Genomic DNA, 24,748 nt, shown 5'->3' on the forward strand with positions numbered 1-24,748 from the left:
TCCCGAGCATTTCCTTTCTGACAAAAGAGGAAAAAACTAGCTGACACACTGGACGTGGCAATGTATGCAGCGTTCCCCATCCACGGGCCCCCACCTTGCCAATTACACCATTCAGTAAATAGCCCACTCTCTCTGACTCAGTTTCCTCTCTTCTAACATGCAGATTCTATCACCTCCCTAGTCTAGTTTCCAGGGGGATCTTGAGGAACAGGACTTTAGCAAATATAACATCCGCAGAAGTAAGCTGAGTCACTGAATGTTGCATTTTGGACTCGCCCAAAGAATTATTATTTGCGATGTACTTCTACGGAAGATAACAGCTAATAATAATATGAGCCGGCTTTTATACTGTTTTACAAACATGCTCTCACTTGATCCTCACAACAGCACGGGGCGGGAGGGGGGGGACGCGCGCACACGCAGGAGCTGCTGTTATCTCCACTTTAGAGCTGAGGAAACCAGGGCAGACATTAAGTGAGGGCCAGGCTCGGGTCACACAGGTGGCAAGTCTCCTGCTGCATTTGAACTCGGCTCCCCGAACCCAGCAGCAGAGCTCTGCGCACGACGGTGAGCGGTGATAGTGTCCCAGAAAGCCCAAGGGATTTAGTGCTGGTCTCCTTGCCCCTGGGATCAGTTTTCTCCTCTAGGAAACGGCCTGTTCTGGCCGAGGACACCTAGGGCAGCCTGGCCAGTGGCAGGCTCCTCCTCAGACGCTACACAATCTCTAAGAGAGCCAGTTCCGTTCGTTATTCTGATATTGTTATCAGAGTACTTTGTCCAGCCAGGTTGGGACCCCAACTTCAGGCCAGGGTCTCTAAGGGCCCTCCCCCCAGTTCTAAACCCCCAATTCCATGTGTGTTTTAGGCTCCACCCCTGCCCCGCCTCCATCCTCCCCCCCTTCCTCTTCCTCTGCTCTCCCCTCCTTCCCCAGCCCACCCAAAGGCCGGCTGTCCCTTCAGAACTCCAGAAGGGGAGAGTTCGGATCCCTCCTCCTGTCCCTGGCAGGGTCAGCCCGGCGGCCCTGTTGGCTTTGGTGCTGCCCCTGGCTCACAATGTGGCCTTGTGTGAATGGCCAGGCCCTGCTGGGCCGGTCTGCACGTGAGGCCATCCTCCCGCCAGGGCCCTTCTCCTCCCCTCTTCCCCCCCATGAGGAAGGGAGCTGGGAAAAAGCGGAAGCAGACCCAGCCCCTCACACACACAGGCTCCCTTTAAGCCAGGGACCAAGAACAGAGAGGGTTTTACCGTAACCCAGCCCAGGACTGCCTCCCCTTGAGGCCCCCTGGGAAGTCGCACTGCAGGGGCTGCCGGCACACTCCACCCCAACCACCTTCTGACCTTCCCCCTTTCCAGGGAAAGGAAGGGAACAAACTGAATGAAAAGGTACAGGAAGGGGAAAAAGGGGCATCCCTTCTGCCTTGCCTGTGAGACCACAGATCCCCTTTCTCTTACTATCTCTAGGGGGCAGAGGGAAAAGGCCAGCCCCCCATGAGACAAGGTCCAAGGGGACTCGTCCAAAACTGGCAGGGTCAGGAGTGAGCTGGGAAATGGGGGGAGGGATGACTGACCTTCCTGCAGATGGGGTAATTAGCAGAGGGCTGGCCTGGGGGAAGCCGACATTATAGGGTACGTGGGTCATTCTAGGAGGCAAGGGCCCCGGGGACCTCCCTCCTACCCACAACGTGGCTATTTCCACAGTGACTGTGGCTCAGAATAGGCAGAAGGAAACCCATGGTCCGGAACCTGTCTCCCCATCTAATTTAAAGTCAGGGCCTTGCCCTGGAGAAGAATCCAGTCCCACTACACTCTGGGACTCATTTACAGTCACTTCAGGGCCAAATTAGGTTCTGAAAACCCAAATGTAGAAGGGGAAGCATACATGGAGGCAGGAGCCTGGGTTAAAATCCCAGCTCCAAGATGCTCTAGCGGTGTGACCCTGGGCCTGTCCTGGATTTCCCTGAGCCTCAGTTTCCTCATCTGTAAAATGGGAGCAGGATACAAACCAGAAGACCCTTCCAGGGACTGTTCCCTGCCTCTATATCAGGCCCTCTGTTGAGAGTTTCTGGCTGTCTCTGGGCCCAGAGACCACCCTGAAGACACCACACTGCCCCCAAGGAAATCCACTGGGACTATACAGCAGCCTGAGGGCCCCCAGAAATCCAAGGACCATTAGCGGGGGAGGGAAGGTCCTCCTGGCTCAATTCCATAAAACCCCATCAGGGGAAGGATCCAAGATTTGCCAGGTCCCACACTCGGCTCTGGAGTTAGAGACAACAAGGGGCAGAGATCAACAGTGGGGAGGGGGCTGCGTGAGGGGAGAGAGCAAGGCAACAGGAGGGGAGGGATCGAACAGAACCCAGACACTGACACCCAAAGGAGACTCAAGGTGGATACAAGTTCTCCGCTGCAGGCTGTCACCAGGAGACTTTCTCCTTTTGGAGCCAGAAGCAGAGCTGGAAGAACCCTGGCCTTGGGATGCTGAAGCTGGGAGTCGTGAGACCCGAGTTCGAATCCCTGCTCTGAGCTTTCCTACACAGCTCTGACACATCTGAGCCTGGGCAACTAAGACTATTTTCTTCATCTGTAAAATGGGACCATAATGCCTTTATGCCCACCTCCCAAAGCCGCTATGAACAGAGTATTGAAGTATTCCAAGTGGCGTTGTGGGTAGCATGGTGAACTAGGGAACCAAGGAGCCCTAAGTGTGGAACATATCTCCAGACATTTACTGGCCTGGATAAGCCGCCTCTCTGTGCCTCGGTTTCCTCTCAGTAAAATGGGAAGAATAAAAGCACCTCAATCCCCGGGGCTTTATGAGGAATAAATGTGATAACAGACTAGGTAGATGGAGTGCCAGACCTGGAGTCAGGGGACCTTCAAGTTCAAACCTGGCCTCAGACATTTCCCAGCTGTGTGAAGTCACTTAACCCTGCCTGCCTCAGTTTCCTTATCTGTAAAATGAGCCGGAGAAGGGGAATGCCAATCACTGCAGGAGTTTTGTCAAGAAAACCCCCAAATGGGGTCATGAAAGTCAGACAGGAATGAAATGGCAGAACAACAAACCTTCAAGTGCTCTCTCTGTCTCTGTGTGTTTCTCTCTCTGTGTCTATATATGTGTGTGTGTGATTACACACACACATACATGTTCACACACACATATATATCATATATATGTATATGTTGGATCTCGTTATTCCATATCCAAGGGGGAAGAGCAGAACTCATGCCCTTCAGTAGGAAGGGGGAAGGGGTGACCTTGCCCCAGCGGAGCAGGGTTCCGAGGCTGGCGGTCACTTACCTCCAGCATCCAGACGCTAAAGGGCCGCTGCCAGGAACCCGGCTTCTCCAGGTGAAGGTAGGCGTTGAAAAGGATCAGGAAGATATAGCGCTCCAGGTACTGCAGGCTTCTGAGGTACAGAGTCCGTGCCTCCTGCTCTTCCTTGGCCGTTTTTCCCTGGAGGAAGGAAAGGAGAACTTCTGGAGTGGGATTGGGGGGACTGTGCAGGTGGATGTGGCCCACTGGGCCCCTTTTGTGCCCTCACATCTTCCTCCATCTCCCGAAGGGCCAGACAGGCAGACTGAAAGGCCAGAAAGAGTCGGAGTTATGAATTCTGGAGAGTCCCAGCCCGGGGAAATGAGCACTGGATTTGGAGCAAGAAGGAGGTTCAGATCCCAGCTGCCCCCGAAATCGTCCTGCCGGCATAGAGAGCTGGACTCTTGAGTCAGAGAAGCCCTGGGCTTAAGTCCCCGATCTTCCTGTTTCCTCACCCACAAAATGAAGGTATTCTTGTACAACCTATTTCATAAAGCTGTTAGTTGGGAGCATGCTTACAGCAAACAGAAACCAAAATGGACATTATCATCAATGGCAGGGAAAGCAGAGCCAGAAAGACCCGGGTTTACAGATGCCAGTTGTGGGACCCTCGACAAGCCACTTAACTCTCCAGCCCCCTTTTCCTATCATCAGCTGTAACGAGAGCCCTTGATGGGAGCTCCCTCTGCCAGTCAAATCAGAGGTCCGGTCTCCTTCCTAAAACAAGCGGGCCAGTCAGCAAACCACTAATACTCCATCAGGATGGGGAAAATCCCACCAGGGGATGGGTAAAACAGACACTTTCCCCCAACCTATCCCTATACCCTGGTGATTCCTGGCCCTGCAGGGCCACACCTGGGCAACTGCCTCAGGACAGCGTTCATGCCCTATTCTAAGTCACCATCTGGGTAGCAGCTGGCGATTGCTCCCCAAGAGTGACCTCTGGGCAGGACGTCCCACCCAGGGCACAAGGGGAAGCACCTCCTTCACCTCTCCACCCTCAAGACCATGAGAGGCGGTCCTTCAGGACCGAGGGGCTTTGGCTCCGGGTCCCAGGCCCCAGGGTCCACTAGGAAACCAGCAGGCTGGCACGGTTCTGCACAGCAGGAGGGTGGGGCCCCTCCAACAGCTGGACTACAGCTGGAGGCCTTTATCAGCCAGCCCGGGCCCAGGACATCTGAGCACATTCTGTTTCTCTAACGGGGCTTCTGTCGGATTTCTGGGTCATCACACCCACCCCGTCCCTCCTCCTTCCTTCCCTCAAAGAGACAGGATGCCAGGGCTGGAAAGGACCGTCAACGTTCTGGACCAACCCTGACATCGCACGGAAAAAGGAACCGAGGCCTTGAGTTCAAAACCAGGACAGACAGCTGGGTCACTTCCCAGGGTCCATGAGGACTGCCCCATCACACGCACCCGGGATTAACCAATCCCTCCTCTTCCTCTCTCTGTCAGCAATATCAACCAGCCCCGGCCCAGGAGCCAGCAGGGGAAGGGAGGGCCGGGCTCTGCTCCAAACAGAGACCATCTGGAAGAGGGCAGGACCTCCCGGCCCAGAGGGGTCGGGGACAAGGACCCAAGGACCAGAAAAGCCTCGCTTTGCTTGGGTTCCCCTGAACTTTCATCCAGACTTAAGCCAATACAAAGGGACTGAAACACCAACAGAGCTGGGGAGGGAAGGGGAAGCATGTTGGCAAAACCCGACTCCCCCTTTCCCCCCCACCCCTCCGGTTAGTCCCTCCTTCCCAGGGACCCTGAAGCTCAAAGTTGTGCCATTCGAGGCCTCCGTCCTTTGCATTCCTCCCAAATCTGCTCCCAGGCCCTTTTTGTGGGACAGCCCGGAATTCCGCATCCTTCAGGTCTGGGAGGGATATTTAGGACCATCTGATTCACAAGATTATATTCACATTCAGGGGAAGGGGGTCCAAGAAGGGATTGACTCCCATTCTAGGCAGCAACAAGCAGTTATTTGGCACCTATTTTGTGCTGTTTGTCCTTGCGGCTTGGGGAGGTGACCCCATGACATGCACTGGGGGGAGACAGGGAGGACTGGGCAAGGTCACCAGCCTCACTTTTCCCTGCAGAGCCCGAGGGGAACGGTGCCCATAGACCAGGAAGGCTGCAGGTAGTCCTGGGGGCAATGGGAGACCTGGGACTTTTTAACCTAAAGTCTTCAACAGGCCTCAGTGGGACAGGCAACACCCATTCAGAGACAAAGGTAGAACTAGCTGCACAAGGCCGGGCCCTCCAGAAGCCTCTGTTACACCCAGGAAGGCCACCTGCATTCGCTTTCCTGCTGCTCTCCCAGGACCGAGTCAGCCTTTCTGCCTCCTGCCAGGAGGTCCACAGGGAAGACCCACTGGAACCGCTCGGAATTCCACCGAGCCCTTGGTCTGGGCCTCCTTCCTCCACAGTCATAATTATTAGGGAACTTGTTCTGCCCTCGGGCAGACCCCAATCTCCGGGGCCTGAGATGTAGTTGTGGAGGTGACTGGCCCAGTTGCCTATGGCAGGACAGGGCAGACAGGAAGCTCAAACCCAGAGCCGTCATTCCGCAACACCAGCATCAGGAGTTCAAATCTCACCTTGGACATTTAGAACCCAAGGAACCTTGGACCAACTGCTAAGCTCCCCAGGCCTTAATATCAGGCCTAGAGGGCCTCAAATCCACGCCTCCACTCTGAAAGCTCTGGGGCTCGGGGTTCTCCTCCTTGCTCCCATGTAGCCAGGACATGCCCACCCAGCCCCCGCCCCTGGATGGCCCTGCCCCCCATGCCTCATCCCTCTGACCCGGGGAGCAGGAAAAGGCTGGGCCAACATCTGGATGCTGCAGCCCGATCGGCAAGGCTGCAATTCACTTCTAAATTCAGGCTATGGTTTAAAAGCAGATGATTCCATTTTTATCTCTCTTTTTTTTTTTAGCTCTGTTGGGACGGTTCGACACACACATCCTCTTGCTGGAGGTAAGAGACAATGACCTTTTCTTCCTAAAGGGGGTACCCCCTCTGACTTTTTAAACTTCGTCCGGGCCGGCAATGTCCAGGACAGGACAAGACTGGACCAACTGCTGATAAAAATACCCCAGCTGGCTATGCTGCCTTGGCTGGCGGTCACTCCATAACTGAGGCTAACGTTTAGAACCTTAGGGATCCTTGGGTCCGACCCTGGCATTTTGCAGTCAGGGAATGGAAGCCCATGATGGTTGAGGAACTTGGGGGAAGTCACACGGTAAAAGACCAAAGCAAGCCGGGACTAAGGCAGTCAGCCTGGGACAGGGGCAGAGGCCAACTGGGCAAAAACCATCCGAAGACCCCCCATGTTTGTGCTATTTAATCTCAGGAGGGGCAAGCTGACTGTTCCCTGGCTCCCTAAGGGATTCGAGAGCTCACTGTTCCCAATGGCGTTCCCCTACTCAGCCTCCCCACGGCCCTGTCGCCCACTGCCCTCTCCGCTGAGGAGCGGCCTTGTCCTTCACCAAGAGACATGAACACGTTTGCCCTGATCCCTTGATCCTCCCATTCTCCTCATCTTTCACCTCTGAGACTCCTGCCCGTTATCATTTTATCTCTGTCACTTATCTGCCAAGGCAGACACCTCCCCTGGCACCCCGATCCTCTCCCCTGCCTGGTCCAGCCCCTCACCCACTCTCCCTTTCATCTTTAGTCTCTCACTTTCTTTGCTGATGTCTCCCAGCACAGTCATGTCTCCTTCACCCTCGGAAATCTTTCTCTAGCACAGACTGCCCCCTTTTCCCACCCCTGTAATCTGTATGTATTTCCCCAAAAAATTCTCGAGAAAGATGGCATCTCCACCATTTTTTTTCTTCCCCTTTCTGCAGCCTGGCCTTGGAGCCCAGCACTGTTGGAAGGGTTCTCTTCCAAGTGAACAATGAGCTCTTCCCTTCCGGATCCAAGGCCCTTCCCCAATCCCCCATCCCCATCTCTACTCTGCAGCATCTGGCACCGAGTCACCCTCTCCTGGATACCATTTCCCAGGGTTTGCAGACAGCGGTCAGAAGTCAGCTCGAACCCAAAAATCCCACCCCAGACTCACAAGAATGTCTGAGGGAATAGATGGATCACTCTAGAATCTTCTCTCCAAGAGAGCAGAATGGTGGCTCTGGTCCCAACTCCCACTTCCTCCCCACCCTGCCCCTGACTCCCTTAGAGGGGAAAGAGTAAGGGGAAAAGGGGCTAGAGATGCCCCACTTGGTGCTACAGGTAATGATAATATTTATCTATCACCTCAAGGTTTGCAAAGCACTTTACAAACATCCCCTCAGTTTATCCTAACAACAACTCTAGGAGGCAGATGCTATTATTATCCCCAACTAACAGATGAGACAGACAGAGGTCAGACTCAGCTGAGATCCCCTTTGGTGCCTCCTGAGAACACAGAGGGGAGCTCAGTCACGGTACCAAACAATCGCAGATTCAGCTCTGGACCCGGCCTTAGAGGCCCGTCCTGTTCATTTTAGAGATGCAGCAATGGTGGTCCAGGAAGATCTAAATAGGCTGTCCCGAGTCACAGGCCAGTAATACCCGAGGCAGCATTTGAACCCAACATCTTATCTGACACACAAGAACCAGCCCTTCTCATTTGGCTCGGAATAAGGGCTGGGGCACAGCTCGGTGGTCTCATCCATGGCCTGGTCCAGCTTAGTGCAACTCCCAAGAACCAGCCAGAAAGTCATAGATTTTCTTGGCCAAACCATTCATAAAAACCACCCATTAAAGTAATCTGTCCACCTTACTGGGCTGCTGACCCAAAAATAAGGAAGCATGGACTCCTGGAACACAGCTATAAGGGATCCCATGAGTCCTTGGTGAGCTGACCGTGATCCCTGAGGTTGGCAAAATAATCCAGCAACGAGCACTTATTAAGCACCTCCCGTACGCCGGTAGCTACCCATACAAATCCAAGCTGCTCAGCGGGTCATTCCCTGGCCTCCTGGAGTTTATATTCCTACTAAATCACAACAGCTGACACTGCCACATGAGGCTTTCAGGTTTTTGCTTTACAGTCATTATCCCATCTAATCTCCACCCTCCTTGTGGGTCAGGTGTTTTGATTTAACCCCATCTTACCAAAAAACGTGCTCCCAGAGCACAACAAGAGAAGTGGCTCGCTCAGGATTGCGTCAAAGGCAGGACTTGAACCCCTCTCTTTTTAGCTTAGACACAAGTCTCTGTTCACCAAGTCCCATCACCTCTGGATACATGCAAAGGGCTTTGCAAACATTATTATCCACAACAGTAACTTTGGCTGGGACACCGCAGATGACCCATGCAGAGAAATCCTGTCCCCTGAAGGGCAGGGTCCATTGAATGCAGCAGCAGCTGCAGCCGGACCCAAAAGGAGCAGCGTCAGTTTGGATTTCATGCTTGGCCAAGGGCAGATGAGGGATGATGTCATAGCTGGACAAGACAGAAAGGCCTGATCAGAAGCCATTGTCGACCCAGAGGTCGTGGGGCCATAATCTGTTGGTGTATTCTGGGACATGGGCAGGAGAGAGCAGGTTTAACTCACAGAATAATCCTAGTGCTGAAGGGAAGGTAGGACATCAAGGGGCGTTGGTGACCCTGTGGCCCTGGTCAAATGACTTGACTTTGCTTGCCTCAGTTTCCGTATCTGCAAAATGAGCTGGAGAAGGAAATGGCAAACCGTTCCAGTGTCTTTGCCAAGAAAACCCCTAATGGGATCACGAAGAATCAGACAGAAAAGTGACTAAATAATAACAAAGTAATGGAAAGAAGTGTAATGTAAAATCAAAAAGATCTGGTTTCAACTCAAAACCTTCTTCTACTCCCTTCAAGGACATAATTTTTTTTGTCTCCGTTAGAAACAGTCATCCGTCCATTTTTAAAGTTTTTCCAACAAAAGTATAGCTTTACTAAACTCCTTAGTAATAAAATTTCTTTAAATTTTATTTACTTTTTAAGCCTTAAGTATGCACATAATCATCATAAAACTATTCCTCTGGGGGGAAACATTTTATTTTGTTCTTAACTCTTGGTACCATCACAATTAAATGTTTCCACAATGACTTCAAACTCCTTTTAAGTTCTCACAGTCATTATGGCTTTTCTAAATGTAGCTTATGGTCCCGTCCCATTCAGAGGGCTGCCATGATCTGTCCCTAAAAAGACAGGCGATTAGAGACGTCTGCCCCCGGGATGAGAACTCATCCCCAGGATGTTCCACAAGGGGGATAACATCACTCATCTTTAAAGCTCTGTTAGTCTCAGCTCCAAAGATAACACGGAATCCTGGGTAAGTCACTGCACCTGTTTGCCTCAGTTTCCTCACCTATAATTCTCATTTAATACTTTTAGTCTTCAGTAAAATTCTGACTACATCCTTGGCTGACTATACATATAGATTTCCATTATCCTAAGTTGGGGTAGCTAGGTGGAGCCATAGGGCACAGAGCTCCAGGCCTGGAATCTCCTTCCTGAGTTTAAAATGAACCTCAGCCACTTACTAACAAGATGACCCTGAGCAAGACCCTAAGTGGGATTTTAATTTCGGCTCCTTGAATTTCAGATCCTGGTATCTTTACATGTCAATGCTGCTGGCTTGCCCAGGGTTACACAGCTGGTGTCTTGGGTGGAAACATCAGGGTTTCCTGATCGCCAAGTTCAGCCCCCAGTAGGAAGAACTACTCTTCAGAGAGGTCATTTCCAGTTTTTAATGCTCTTATTTTTAATGACTTCTAGAATATGTCATTTTCCCTCCCCTACTGCAGATCTCAATCCCTCTCTGCCTTCATTGATGGCCTTTAAAAGGAATTAGCCTCTCCCTCCCCCAGTTTACTCCATGATGGCCAGTGCTCTGGAGATGAACCTCTTCAAACTCACTAGGAGTCTTCAGAGTGACAGAGCCCAGTGCGGGCCCTCTCCTCAAAACCTTTCCAACCAGGAAAACTCTGCCACAGCTTCCAAGGACTTAGAAAACTCCCATGAAGGGAATTCAGAAGAAGGTGTCAGTGCCTCTGAAGCCTCATTAGCTGTATTTTTAAAAAAAAAACTGTTTTCCCAATAAAAGGCTGCAGCAAAATATATTCTACTTCAGTTGACGTAAAAAAATAAAAGCAGGTGTGGTAATCCTGATCTCAGATCAAGCAAAAGTAAAAACAGATCTAATTAAAAGATAATGAAGTAATATCAATACTAAATACATATGTACAGCATCCAAATTCTCAGAGAAGCGAGTTGCAAGAAGAAAAAGAGCAAAACTATATTCTATCCAAACAAAATAAATCTAACCACAAAATAAACAAGAAAGGGGGTAAAGAGGTGAATAGGATATTAGAAAATTGGGTATTAAAGACTTTGGGAGAAAATTGAATGGGAAAAGAAGGGAATATACCTTTTTCTCAGTGAGGCATGGCACCTACACAAAAATTGACCATGTATTAGAGCATAATTGTTTTCTCAAGAAAACAAGAACTAGAAGTGGGATTATCTGAATTTAATCCATTCGTTCAATACATTCATTCATTGCCTAGATTTATGATTTCCTTTGAGTGGAGAGCTCCTTGTTTGTAAACACCCTCTTTTTGATGTGGGTTATAATTTATAGTCTCAAAAGTGACCTGCTCGGGGTCATAAAGTTAATATGTATTAAGAGGCAGGATATCATTGTAAACCCTTCTTACTCCAAAGCTGACTCTCTATCCACCTAGCCTAAGTGGAGTGCTGGATTTGGAGCCAATAAAACCTGAGTTCAAATCCTGCCTCAGAGACTTATTAGTTGGGACACCCTGTGCAAATCGATCAACCTAGGTCACCCTCAGATTCCCTATCTGTAAAATGGGGACAATACCCCCTCCCTGGACTATTACAAGGTTAAAATAAGGTGATATTAAAGCACTATGGAAATGCTAACTATCAGTATTATTTTTGTTGTTACTGTTATCAACATGCTTTCAAGCCTTAGCATTTCGTTTTGTTTTTAATGTCCTTTCACTGAGTTGTTATGGGAAAATCTAGCCTTCGGATACTGTCCCATATGTTCTGGAGAGACTTGTCAGGCACTCCTGTCCCGTAGCTGTGAGCTCAAGGGATTCACTGGTTGTGGGAGGGAAAGCATTGCCAGTGAGGGAAACCAAATAAGCAAATTCATGGAGTAGAAGTACGTAAAACCTTTTTTGTACTATGGACCTCTTTGGCAATCTGGTAAAATCTACTGATCTCTTCTCAAACATTTTGTTGCTTCAGTCCTGTCTGATGCTTTGCGATCCCATTTGGGGATTTCTTGGCAAAACACTGGAGTGGTTTGTCATTTTCTTCTCCAGCTCATTTTACAGATGAGGAAACTGAGGCAAACAGGGTTAAGTGACTTGCCCAAAATCACACAGGTAGTAAGTGTTTGAACTCAGGTCTTTCTGACTCCAGACCCAATGTTCTATCCACTGCACCACCTTACTTGCTATATAAATGTCACTATCATTAACATTATTAAAATCACTCAATCCTTGTGTAATCTTGGGCAAGTAACTTCCTCTTTCTTAGTTGGTTTCCTTCTCTGTAAAATGGGATTGGATTAAATCAGGATTTCTTCCTCTTTTTATATCAAGGACCCTTAGGGCAGTCTGATAAAGTATATGGACTTCTCAAAATAAAATTTTAAGCATATAAGACAAAATATATATCATTACAAAGGAAATCAATTCTCTTAGAATATAAAAAAAATTAAATCAAATTTACAGATTCCAGGTTAGGAACTCCCAGACTGTTGTCTTACAATCGCCTGTCTGCCCTGAACCGTCCCTGAGCCTCGCCAAGAGCAGGAAGAACTTTTTCTCCTGCCTAACTGAATTACGCAGTGTAACAGCTCCAGAAATTAGCCAGCCCCAGTCCCTCTCCCCTGGACAAAGCATCATTTCCTGAAGAATTCCAGAGCTTCTTTCCTGATTTATGGTAGAGGAGAGACCTCCAGAAAGCCCGGCACCACTTTCTTACAAACAGCCTCGGAATATTCTTGACGCTGCAGGGAGGAAAAACTCTGAATCCCGGGGAGTATTTTTCCCTAATTACTTATTATTAAAGCATGATCTGATTGCCAATTGTGGAGAGGGGCCAAGCACCGTGTGGAATAGGGGAAGAGGCTGCTGGGGAGAAGGGGAAGCTGGGGAAGCAGCCCAGGAGAGAATGCTGTTATCCTTAACCTCACCTGCCAAGAAATTAACAAGTCCTGGTACGTTTCGAAATCCAAGACTTATGGAAGCCTGGAAGGACTTTCAGACAAGCGGAATGTGGAGCTCGGCTCAGGATATTCCTGGCAAAAGCACAGATGATGGGAGCTGCAGGAGAAGGTGTCTGCAGATCCCAGACCCAGGTGGCCGCCACAGCCGGACCGGCCTCTCCCTTCCCCAGCCCTCTCCCAGAGGTCCTGGGAACTGCAGCCAGTGGCCTGGTGCCGACTGTCCGGGGAAACGGCCACACCGGCCCCACTGACACATCACGATCCCCCCCAAAAAGAACAGCGAATCAGAATGATACTAGGTCCCACTTGGATTGCACCTTTAAGTTTGCATCTGTCTCCATTAACATCCTTGCTCATGCCCCACCCCACAACACACACAATCACCTCATATCTACTTGGTGTATGTGTAAATATATGTATCTGTCTTGTTTTACAGATATATTTGTGTATATACACACCATCACCTTGTTATGATGTGTGTGTGTGTATATATATATATATTTTTTTGATGTGTATGAACACACACACAAATCACCTTGTATCCATTTTGTGTACATACACGATAACTTTGTATCTATTTTGTATATACATATACACAAACATAAAATCATCTTGTATCTATTTGTGTGTGTGTGTGTGTATGCACACACCATACAATCGCCCTGTATTTTTTGTATATAAACACACACATACAAATCACTTTGTATCCATTTTGTATATGTACACAATAACTTTGTATCTATTTTGGATATACATACACACAAAATCATTTGTTGTTTTATATGTGTGTGCATATACATATATACATACACACATCACCTCATACTTATTTTTTGTGTATAAACACACACAAATCACTTTGTATCCATTTTGTGTATTACACAACCACTTTGTATCTATTTTATATATACATATTCACAAACATAAAATCATGTTGTATCTATTCTGTGTCCATGTGTATATATAACACACATACACACTCCAGCTCTTTAAAGATAGGACTATATGACTTTTGGCACATAGTAGGTACTTAATGAATACACACATGCTGATTAATTGATACAAAAATGGACATGAACAGGCTGTCATTCCAGACAGAATCTCCCTAAGGGCAGGAATTGTTTCATATCCCCGGCCTGGCACACTGTAGACACAAAAATTGCTTATGAAGGCTGCACCTTCAGTCAGTTACCAACAAGCATTTATTGAGCACCTTCTCCATGTCAGGCACTGTACTAAGTGCTAGGGATGCAAAGAAAGGCAAAATATGGTCACACTCTAAAGGGGAAAAGAGACAAGAACTCCATGTCAGAAAGCAGAAATAATAATTATTTCCTTTTTTCAGAGGAGGGTGAAACAAACAAGGTCACCCAACTGGTAAATGTCAGAGCTGGGTCAGAAAGGAAGCCTCCCAACCCCAAGGATACCCATAATGATGGCTGGGAGAGGAATAGGGAGTGACCTGCGATTTCTTTGTCCCAGGATACACGCAGATGAAAAACCGCCCTCCGTGCACCCAAACTGCCCTCTCCTCTGCACCACTGGGGCTTGGGATGCTGCCTAGAGCGCTGAGAAGGAAGTCTTTTGCTCAGGGTCACACACCCAGGATGGAGGCAGATGGATGCAGCAGATGGAGAGCCGGCACTGAAGTTGGGAAAGTCTGCCTTCTAATCCAGCCTTAGATGTTGACTAGCTTTGTGCTCTTTCACAAGACAACTTAACTTCCGCTTACCTCAGTTTATTGTAAAATGAGCACAAGAAAGCATCTCCCTCTCAGGATTGTGGGGAGACCAAATGAGATTGCCTTTGTAAAGCTCTTGGCCGAATGCCCGACACACAGTAAACGCTGTTATTATGTGCTAAAGCAAGACTTGGACCGTCTTTATCCTGGAAAGCCCTCATCAATCACAATCATAACCCAAAGCCCTCCCCATTCCTACAGAGTGCAAAAAGACAAAGTCCATGAAGAAAAAAATCTACAGCCCAGGAGTTGTTTTCCCCATTACACAGATGAGGAAGCTGAGGCTCCGGGATCCTCCTGGAGTCCTCAGCAAAGTGTTACAGGGGGAAGTGGAGCCAAGACGGCCACTGATCCTCAGCTAGACTCCCCTGCCTCTGGCTCCAGCATTCTTTCCACTGTGCAGAGCGGGTCAGAGCCGTCTGGTTTGCATAGCCCAAAAAGCGGTCATGGCAGGGTGAGGGCTTAAGTAAGCATCCAGATGCAGCAGGCGAGGAAGCACGCCGAGGCCCTGGGGAGTCAATTAGGGAACGGAATGGGGGAGGAAGTGGGCTGGGCCATTCCTGGCCGCCTCCCACACTTGGAATCACCTGAGATTAACATGAAATTGGGTTCAAGAGCCGGCACAAAGCCCCTGCTGGGGGGGGGGGGTCGCAACGGTGTTACAAGCTGGACAGACCAAGAGCAGCCATGAGCCGGGGTCCCCCTGCAATGGATGGGAAATTCACAATCCCCTCTCCCCAAATCAACTGGCAAACTTGTCCCAGAAGCCCCTTTCTGATCAGCTGGCAAGTGTTGGCTGAGAGGGGAGAGGAGGAAAAGGGATGCGAACTTGGGTTCAAGAGACACTGAACAGGTTTGGGGGCATGGGCAAATGGGGGGGGGCGGTGAAGTCTGCCTTCAAGGCCCATGTGAGCTCTCTCCTGGCTCTGCTAATTAAGGATTGTGACCTGGTAAACTCTGATCTTCTAAAACCCCAAACTCAAATCCACACTTGCTTCCAGCTGCACTTTCAATTCCACACCCAGGGATTCACCACTGATAGGGCCTTCTGGGCCTCAGTCTCCTTATCTGTAAAATGAAGGAGTTGGATTAGTGGGCTCAATGAACCCTCTTAGTGGCTTCTAGATCCCTATGAATGAAATTCAGAGAATGTCAGAGTTGAGAGAACCTAAATCTGTGTGTAACAGATTTTGTAACATTAGAGACGAAAGCACTTTAGAAAGCTGAACTTAGAATGTCCCCTGCTGGAAGGGTTCTTGGAACATTAAGCATAAAATTCAGACTTGGAAAGGACCTCAAGATCAAGAACCTAGAATGTGTGAAGCTAAAGGCTCCTTGGAACACAGAATTCCAAAACTGGAAGAGACCTTAGAATCTAGAACCTGAAAGTGTTGAGACTATGAGGGACCTTGGAACATGGAACACAAAATTTCAAAACTGGAAGGGACCTTAGAACCCAGACCATCAGAACTAGAAGGGATCTTGGAACATACAGCACAGAATTTCAGAACGAAGAAGGGACCTCTGAACCTAGAACTTAGAATATCAAAACTAAAAGGGACTTTGGAATATGGAACATAGAATTTCTGAACTTGAGGGGACCTTATAACCTAGAATGCCAGAATTAGAAGGGATCTTTGAACATAGAATTTCAAAACTTGAAAGGACCTTAGAATCCAGAATGTCAGAACTAGACAGGACCTTAAGACATGGAACATAGAATCTCAGACCTGGAAGGGACCAGCCAAGCAAGTTAGGAACAAATTGGGAGTAGGACCCCGCTTACCCCACCATGGCTCAACTATCCCTTGCCAAGTAATATTTTGAACGACGTGTCTCAAGCACAAGTTTTCATCGACTTGCAGAGTGACTTGACATGGAATGAGTTCTCCTTTCTTTCAAGGGTCTGGATCCACAAGAGAGGCTGAGGCTCTGAGTCCCAAGCACAGAGGCCTCCGCCACTCTCCAGCTTCCACCCAGGGCCATCCCTCCCTTTGGTGTGCCCCACCAAGGGCCCTCTGGGCACAGACGGCTGGGGAGACCAAATTGCACAGTGGCTTTGTCAAGCAGATAATAACACCCCAGCGCCCGGGCCATGGCTGCCCAGGGCACCTCCTCCAGAGCTCTAAATGGATTTAACCACAGGGCCCAACGGCAAGGATAACTGGGGCTCTGCTTTCCGGGGCCCTGCCCATGTTTCCCGCACAGACCCTCCAGTCTGACGCCCAAAGTGGCTGCAGCCCAGCCTCAGAATCCCAGAGGTGGTCGGAGCTGGGGGAGAGCTTGGGGAGCCTGCAAAACCTTCGACAGAGGAGGAAGCAAGTTTGGAGAGCTCAGAGTGTCAGAGTGAGCTCCCGTTCTAACACCAAGCCCCAAACTGGGCCCCGTGGACTCTCTACCATGCATGGGGGCCCAGACTTAGATAGAGTCCAGAGGGCCCACGGAAAACATCGTCTAAACCTCTCCTGAGATGCAGAAGCAAATGGCTTGCCCAAGACCTGAACACAGGGCCTCGGACCCTGGGCCTGGCCCTATCCCACACTGTCCTCCCTTACGGCTGCTCTGTGACCCAGGGAGCTGGGCTTGGGAGTCGGAAAGCACCAAATTCAAATCTCACCTCAAGCACTTAATAACAATCACTAACATTTACGAAGCCCCTCAGCCTTGCCATGAACTGTCTATGTTGTCTCAGGAGAGCCTAACAAGCGGGGGGGGGGGGGGGGGGGGGGGGGGGGGGGGGGGAGGTGTGCCTTGCCAGCCATCTGGTAGCCAAACCCTCAGATACATGTTGTCTCCCCCTGTGAAAAGTAAGGTCCCTAAAAGCAGGAACCACGGCTCCCTTTTCTGTGTGCACACAAAGTTCTGGACATTAGCTGTTTAGTAAGGGCTTTTTCATTTGTGCATTCACCCTATTACTAAGTCAGGAGAGACTGGGGGCTCAGTCCCCCCGGGAGGCTCAGTGGCAGCTATAACCTGCCTCCCTTTTCTCACTCTCCCCCAGCCCGCACTTTCTCCAACCCCTGGAGACCGAGACATTGCCCTTGCTCCAAATCCAAGGCTGGACGAAGGCTCACTGTGACTCTGGGGCCGCCCTTCCATGACACAATCGAAGAAATTCGCTGAAAGGGTCCAGGCCATCTGTTCATACTGGAGGCGACAAAGGGAGGCCTTGGGAATCGTCCCAAGGACGAAGGATTAGGCCTGTCCTGCTTGGCTCTAGGGGGCACAAGTGAACGAGGAGGAGAAGCTGCCAAGAGGCAGATTTAGGCTCAATAAGGAAGAAAGGTACTGATAATTAAAGGGGAACAGCAACAGAATTGTTGTTTGTCCTTCACTTTTGACATCACAAAGTGATATCTTGACTAGAGGGTGAATACGTTTAAGTGAGACACAGTCAGCCCCATTCTCTCTGCCAGTCATCCCAGTTTGGTGGCAGGACAAAAGCCCAGACTGGCCATGGCCCGGGATGCAACGGGCGAGCCTGGGAGTGTCTGACAGAGCCCCAAGCACTCCCCACGCTTCCTTCAGCCGCCTTGGAGCAAAGTGTCCTCCAGGGGAAGTCTTCACACGCTTGGGGTAGACAGGTCCCCCCAACTCACATGCTTGGGGTAGGCAGGTCCCCCCAACTCACAGCAATAGATTTAGGCTGCCTGGGGAGGAAGAATATTCCTCCATCCCTGACCAACTTCCGGGGAAACCAGGATGACCACTTGTCAGCCCGTTGCCTGGAGGGATCCGGTTTACCCAGAATGGCCCCAGGAAAGTCCATGAGGATGTAAATATGGCACTTGTGGAGCATATAGCCTCACAGTGAGAGGGACTCCAAGCTCTCTGGTTGGAGACAAGCTTAGCGGGGGTCGTGGCCCCCTCCACTGCCCTCCCCTTGCCCCCATTCTGAACTAGCCCTGTGATCCCATTCAAGGCCTTTCCCCCTGGGCTTTACTTAACTCGGATGCTGCATGAAGGTTCTCTAGGGCCCCTCTGAGCTCTGAGGATCAGGGAATCCTGAGAAGCCCTGAGTCCCCCCTTCCTCCTGACCTGACCCGAACTCTGCCCCAGACAGCGCCACCTCCAGCTGTACCCACATAAAACCCCGCTGGCCGCCGAGCCGCTCCTCTCAGAATGGTCTCTCTGTCTCTGGAGGTTTTTTAGAGACGCAGGGAACCCCAGGCCCTGCTAAAATCATTTTCTCCCTTTAAATTAAATATTTAGTGCCCTTTTAAAACGTGCTTTGTTTTTACAAGTATAATAAACTCCAGGTGCTCTGCAGTTAAACCCTACCCATGTAGACTTCTCCCTGAGGCAATGGCCTTGGTCCTGGACTTGGCCATGAGTGCAGGGGCGGGGGAGACTCAAGCTCAGTCCCTGAGGAGGAGGGGCACCTCAGGGAGGGCTCAGGATGGAGCAGGTCCCTCAGGAAAAGCAATCAATCACCGCCCATTACGAAAAATGGTGGCCTTCCCTTTCCCCACCCTGTGCACACACAGGGGACGCAACCCCTCCAAGGTCACTGAGCCAGTTAGAGGCAGAGCTGGGGCCAAGACCCAACTGCGTGGCTGCCAGCCCAAGGTTCGCTTCAGTAACAACATCAAAAAGCAGCGTCAAAGAGCATCGCCTCTGGGGGCAGAGGGCATGGGCTCGCAGTCTGGCTCTGGGGTTTGCCAGCCAGGGGCATCTCACAGCACTCTCAGCCTCAGTTTCCTCGTCTGAAAAATGAGGAAATCAACCTGTGTGGTGTTTTACAGTTTACAATGAGTTACCCCAGAAAGAACCGTGGGAATACATGGGTTTTCCCCATAACACAGATGGAGAAACTAAGGCTAGGAGAGGTGAAGTCCCAGAGAATAAATGGCAGATGGAGATAACCCTAACCCTTTCCGCCACCCTTCTCGGAATGCCAGATCCCCTCATTGCACCCAGGGCTGCAGCTGAGAATGGAAAGCCCCTGGGGGGCTCAGTGCTCCCCCTCCCATCGCTTTCCCCTTCCCACAATCCTAACGCCAAGGGGTAGCTCGGAAAGCCCAGGCCTGGGGCAGTTCTTGGGAGTTGGGAGGCCCTGGTGGAGGGAAGCTGGCTCGGGATCCACCCAGAAGCAGGGGCATGTGTTCTCAATTAGAGTAAGGCAGCAGAAGGGAGGGGAGGGGGACGAGGGGCCCAGCCTCTGGGAAGCACCCTCCGACTCCGGTGCTTCCTCCAGCTACTGTGGCCGACACCAAATGGCCGGCTGCCCCTGGGACCCTCCTCAGGCACCCGCTCATGGGGGCAGTCATCGCCCAGACCAGAGCTGAGTCCACACTGGAGTTGGGGGGGGGTGCGGGGGGGGGGTGCCGCTGCTGCTGCTGCTCTGGCTTCTTGGGGTCTGGCCCCAGGGCCAGGGCACCTGGCTATATACAGGCCAGCCCCACCCCTCGCCAGCCAGGCGGCCCTGAGCAAAGCCCCCCCTCCAGGGCCCCGGGCCCTCACTCTCTAAAATGTAGCCTGGAGAAAGGCCGTAAGGGCACCCTCCCAGTCCGGCGGCCTGAGCTGCAAGCAGGACACTCTCACTTCTGGGCGCTGAGGCTCAAGACTCCAGGCCTCTTACAGCTCGGACAGGCCACGTCCTGTTAAACATCCCCCATCCCAGGGCCCCAGCTCGGGCCTTCCACGTTCTGTGTTCCTGGGTTCTCTGTCCCAGGGCCCCAACCAGCTCCAACATTCTGTGATTTTGTGAATTCCGCCCTCCCAAGGACCTTAGGACACCCCAACCACCCAGGGCTGGGAGTTAAGTCCCAGTCTGTCCATCCAGGCCGCCCTCCCATTCAAGAAGCTCCTAGAAAGCAAGAGCTCAGGTATCACGAATCATTGACACCCAAGCCCCCCCTCCCATCACTCAGAGCCGTCCCCTCCCTGCCCCTGGGGCCCTCTGAGCCCTCCTGAGCGGTGAGGAAGGCAGCTCCCAGCCTCCCAGCACCTGGTGGGCCATGAATGGAGAGACCCAGTGTTTTCTGGCAAAGGAGGTAGGGGGACCCAACCTAAAGTAACCCCCTCCCCTGAGATTGAGAAGTACCGCTCCAGTAAGAGGGCTGAGGTCCCTGTGCACCCCACATGACCTCTCCATCAACTAGCATTTATTAAGCACTTACTGTGTGCCAGGCACTGTGCTAAGTGCCCTCCCAACCACTGCCCCCTGGGAGGTGGGCACTACTGGTTATGCCCACTTTATGACTGAGAAAACCGAAAGAGGCTATAAGTTCATGACCTCAGTGACCTGGCCAGAGTCCCACAGCCACTAAGAATCTGGCTGGGCCTGAATTCGAGTTTTCTGCCTCCGGGCCCAGGGCACTAACCAGTGGGCCGCCAGCTGCCCCTGAGACTGTGACCTGTCCACACAGCTGAGAAGTACAGAGCAGGAGGCAATGCCAGCCCTCCTGACTGTGCTTCTATAGCTGGCCTTAGGGTGGGCTAGTGGGGAGGGGCGTGGATCGGGTGGCTGAGGAACCCCGGGCTACCTGGGAGAAAGCTCGGGCCAGCAGCAGGGGAGCCGGCTCGGGGTCTGGGGGCTTTTGGAGCCTGGAGGCCATCTCAGGGGCCCTGTGGCCTCCTGGAGAGGGGGTCCCCCAAGCTCTGGGCACCTTCCCCTCCCAGGGCCAGGAGACAAAGCTCCACCCCAGAGTTAGGAGGGGGAGGGGCTTTCTCAGTTTTATTAAAAGTCATTAAGGGCAGTGTGTGAGTGTGTATGTGAGAGTAAGTGAGTGTGTGTGTGTGTGTGTGTGTAGGAAGCTGGGCATCCCAGGCAGCAGGAGGGAACTCTGGGAAATCCCTCCCATCCAGCCCCCAGCGCCCACATCTGCTAGGATCATGGCTACACCCCCCCCACCCCTTCCCCCAGCAGGATTCCCAGGGGACCCATACTTGGCCCCCTCCACACCCCAAAAACGATCCCTCTGCCATTATCACCCCCGGGGCTGGTGGTGGGAGAAACAGCAACCTAGAACACACCCCTTGGCAGCCGGAGCTGAGCCCCGAATCTGAGCCCTCACAGACACACCAAAGGAAGGGTCAGCCTGCCCTCACTTTGCCTTTTTTCCCTCAGAGTATCCCTTTGGGAGCCTTTATCAGCAGCCCGGGGCTGGGAAGCCCAGCAGGTAGAGTCCAGGATAATGACCAATTTTCAGTTGGCTTTTAAAGCACCCGAGGGAGCCCTCTTGTGGCAAATAGATGGAAGACATGAGCAAGAGTGTCCTAGCAGGGATGCCCGGGCGGGCGTCTCTGCCTGTGCAGGGGATTTCCCTGGCCTGTGCAGGAGCACAGGAGCCTCCATGTTTCCTGCCTCTGAAAAACACCTCGGTCTGGAGGCGAGGCAGAGAGTGGGCAAAGAACCATCTCCACAGGGGCAGCGGGATGGCGCAGGGGGGAGCACTGGCCCTGGAGGCAGGAGGACCTGAGCTCAAATCCGGCCTCAGACACAATTCCTGGCTATGTGACCCTGGGCAGGTCACTTAACCCCGATTGCCTTAGCAAAAAATCATCCTCCTCTTCCTCATAATCCTCCTCATTGTCATCATCTACACAACTGTTTGAAATCCACAGAATTTGAAGACGGCTTCAGTTAGTTCCACCATGTGTCAAGGAACCTCCACTACCACAGACCCAACAAGTGGTGGGCAGAAGCCTCCCGCCCCTGGAAGAGCCCCTCAGACGGCCTTTGCCGAGACCTCCCCCAAATCCAAGCGAGATTAGCCTCTTTGCAAACTCCACCCGTCTCTTCCCAGCCCAGCCCTCTGAGGCCGGGCCAACCCAGGGCCCTTCTGCTGTGGGACGGCCCCTCCACAAGCGCCCCCCAAGCTCCCTCAGTCCATCCGTTTCCTTCTCGAGCCATGTCCCCGGCCTCCAGCTGCTTCCCGAGGAGGGCAGAGCACTGCGGGCCCCCTGCCTCCCTGCGCCTTCCTCACCCAGGATACAGCCCAGCACCACCCCGGCCTCTCAGAACTCAGAACTACGGTCTCTGGCCAAGCCCCCACCATCTTGCTCTTCTGTGATTGATTTTTTGGACCCAAAGGGAAACAGATCTGTATCTGACGCAGATGAGCCTGGCCCCAGCAAACTTCATCCTACTCTATTTGGCCCAAGGGTCCTGCCCAGAAAGAGCCTGCCCGCTGCTGGTCCGTCCTTCCTCCAGGATCCCAAGAACAGCCCCCGGCTACCTCGGGCCCAGCTGCCGATCTGAGAGCTTGGGCCCAGGCTGAGCTCACCTCCTGTTGCTGAGAGCTGACCCGCCCCGTGTCTTCAGCTCACATGTGCACTCGGTGCCATTCGGCGCCTGCCTGAGGGGCGTTGTCAGAGGGGACGCGCCCGGCCCGAGCGGCAGGGAGGCTCACCTGGCGGTAGGTGCAAATGATGATCTCCCGCAGGTGGTAGTGCATCGGGGTCATGGTCTCGCTGACTGTGTCCAGGGCCATGTCCACCTCCTTCTTTATCCGATGCCCATCCGGCAGCAGCTGGACCACCTTCATCACCACCTGCATCAAAGAGAGAAAAGGGCAGAGGAGGCAACCCAGGAGTCCCTGATGGGCCGCCCCCTCCTCCGGGAGGGCCGCCCCAGGTGGCTGCAAGGGTGGAAGGGGCTGTTGGTCATTGTGACACGGCTACTGCCCTTGGGGAGTCTGTTTTATGTGACCTCCCGTGAGGCTCCAGTGGCAATCTGGGACCACCCTAGTGATGTCAGGGAGCCTGAACTTTCTGAGAAGACATTCCAACTGCGTGACCCTGGCCAAGTCACCAAGCCTGTCTGCCTCAGTTTCCCTCATCTGTACCACAAGCTGCAGAAGGAAATGGCAAACCACTTCAGTGTCTTTGCCCCAAAGAAGGTCAGGAAGAGCCAGACAAGACTGACATCTCCACAACAACAATCTTTGTGGAAAGAAATATTTGTGATATGGGATATCCTGTTTAATCCACTGAATTATACAGAACATTTCACACTGAATGCCCCCCACAAACATCTAAAAAGCATCCAAGAAGCGTCTTTCCCTTTGACCCTGTCCTACCCTCCAGCCTCCTTCCCCAGATTCCTTTTTGCTTGCACCAGGGCGGCCAAACCGCACTCCTTAATGCTCCTAATCCACAATATCCCGGATCTCATCGCCAGCTTCTGCCTCGGCAGCACCCCCGGCCTGGGAGGCAGCTTCCCAGAATCCCGTCTGGGGTGTCCCCTAGGGAGGCCTTTATCTCCTCAGCGATGAGTGCCTCCTCCCCAAAGCCCCTCGGACTTACTCTATATATGAAAACGTGCAAATGCATGTACAGAAATGTGCACAGTCTGCTTTTATAGAAACACACGTGGGTACATTTCCTTTTTCCAGATGCACGTTCCTACATTTAAACCTTTTAATCATATGCAGGCACTCTGCATAGAAAATGGGTCTGGAATTATATGCGTTTGTTTCTATATGTTATATACGGATATATAAATGTGTATTCTATAGATACATATTTACACATAAATATATAAAATGTACATTTTGTTTCTATGTATGTACAGACTCATATCAGTATATTTATAACTATGCATATATGCATATGCATGTGTGTGCACATATTGCTACATACATATGGGTATTTATGTGTGTACATTGCTATATTGTACATACACATATATGTATGCATGTGTGCGTGGGGATATCTGTGTGTAAGAACACATGTATATATCCATGCATCCACATTTTACATACATAAATACACCTATATACCTATACACACACATGCACACTCACACAAAATCAGTCACACAATCCCACAGTCACACATGCACATAATCTCTCTCTCTCTCTCTCTCCCCCCCCCCCCCCCCCCCCCCGGTTTCCTCCCTGTTAGAATCTAAGCTTCCCGCGGGCAGGGACTGCTCTCTCCCAGCTCTCTGCCCCTGAGATCGCTGGTTCCTGAAGGTCCCCGGCGGGGATGACCCTCCAGCTCTCAGCTCTTGTGACTCCGAACACTAAGGGAGGTATTGAGGGGCGGGGGGAAGCCCGCAGGCCTGGAGCCACAAAAACTTGGGTTCAAATCCTGACAAGGAGTGAACAAAAAAGCATTTATGAAGCCTCACTGTCACTGAGTTTGCCAGCTGTGTCCAACTCCCGGTAACCTCCTTTGGGGTTTTCTGGGCAAAGATCCTTTCTCCAGCTCATTTTACAGAGAGGGAAACTGAGGCAAATAGGATGGAATGTGTGTCTGAGGTCCAACGAGCTCAGGAGGACGACCCTCCCCTGCCCCGGGCCCAGACTCCAGCCACTGGGCCAGCCAGCTGCCCTTTTAAGCCCCGCAGTTCCGTGCCCCTGGGCCGCCCGCTGGGTGCTCCGCACTCTGGGAAGCAGCCTCCAGGAGGAAGGAAGCGGCCATCCTCTGCCCCAGCCCCTCCCCTGGGTGCGTCCCTGAGGGGTTTGGCCAGGAGCAGACCGGGGGGGGGGCAGGACCGAGGAGGTCACTTTGGCCTGGAGGTTCTTAAGGAAAAG

General features: G+C 51.6%; 1 protein-coding gene across 1 annotated transcript in view; it reads right to left on the minus strand.

The window, feature by feature from the left end:
• PALD1 (phosphatase domain containing paladin 1) overlaps positions 1-24,748 on the minus strand; it is a 77,608-nt gene that overhangs the window by 5,291 nt on the left and 47,569 nt on the right. The window contains exons 17-18 of the mRNA XM_031949383.1: positions 22,619-22,759; positions 3,296-3,451 (exon numbers count right to left, since the gene is read on the minus strand). Of these exons, the coding sequence (XP_031805243.1) occupies positions 3,296-3,451; positions 22,619-22,759 (297 nt within the window). The remainder of the gene's footprint in view (positions 1-3,295; positions 3,452-22,618; positions 22,760-24,748) is intronic.

The sequence above is a fragment of the Sarcophilus harrisii genome, chromosome 2, assembly GCF_902635505.1.
Source record: "Sarcophilus harrisii chromosome 2, mSarHar1.11, whole genome shotgun sequence".
NCBI classification, from domain to species: Eukaryota; Metazoa; Chordata; class Mammalia; order Dasyuromorphia; family Dasyuridae; genus Sarcophilus; species Sarcophilus harrisii.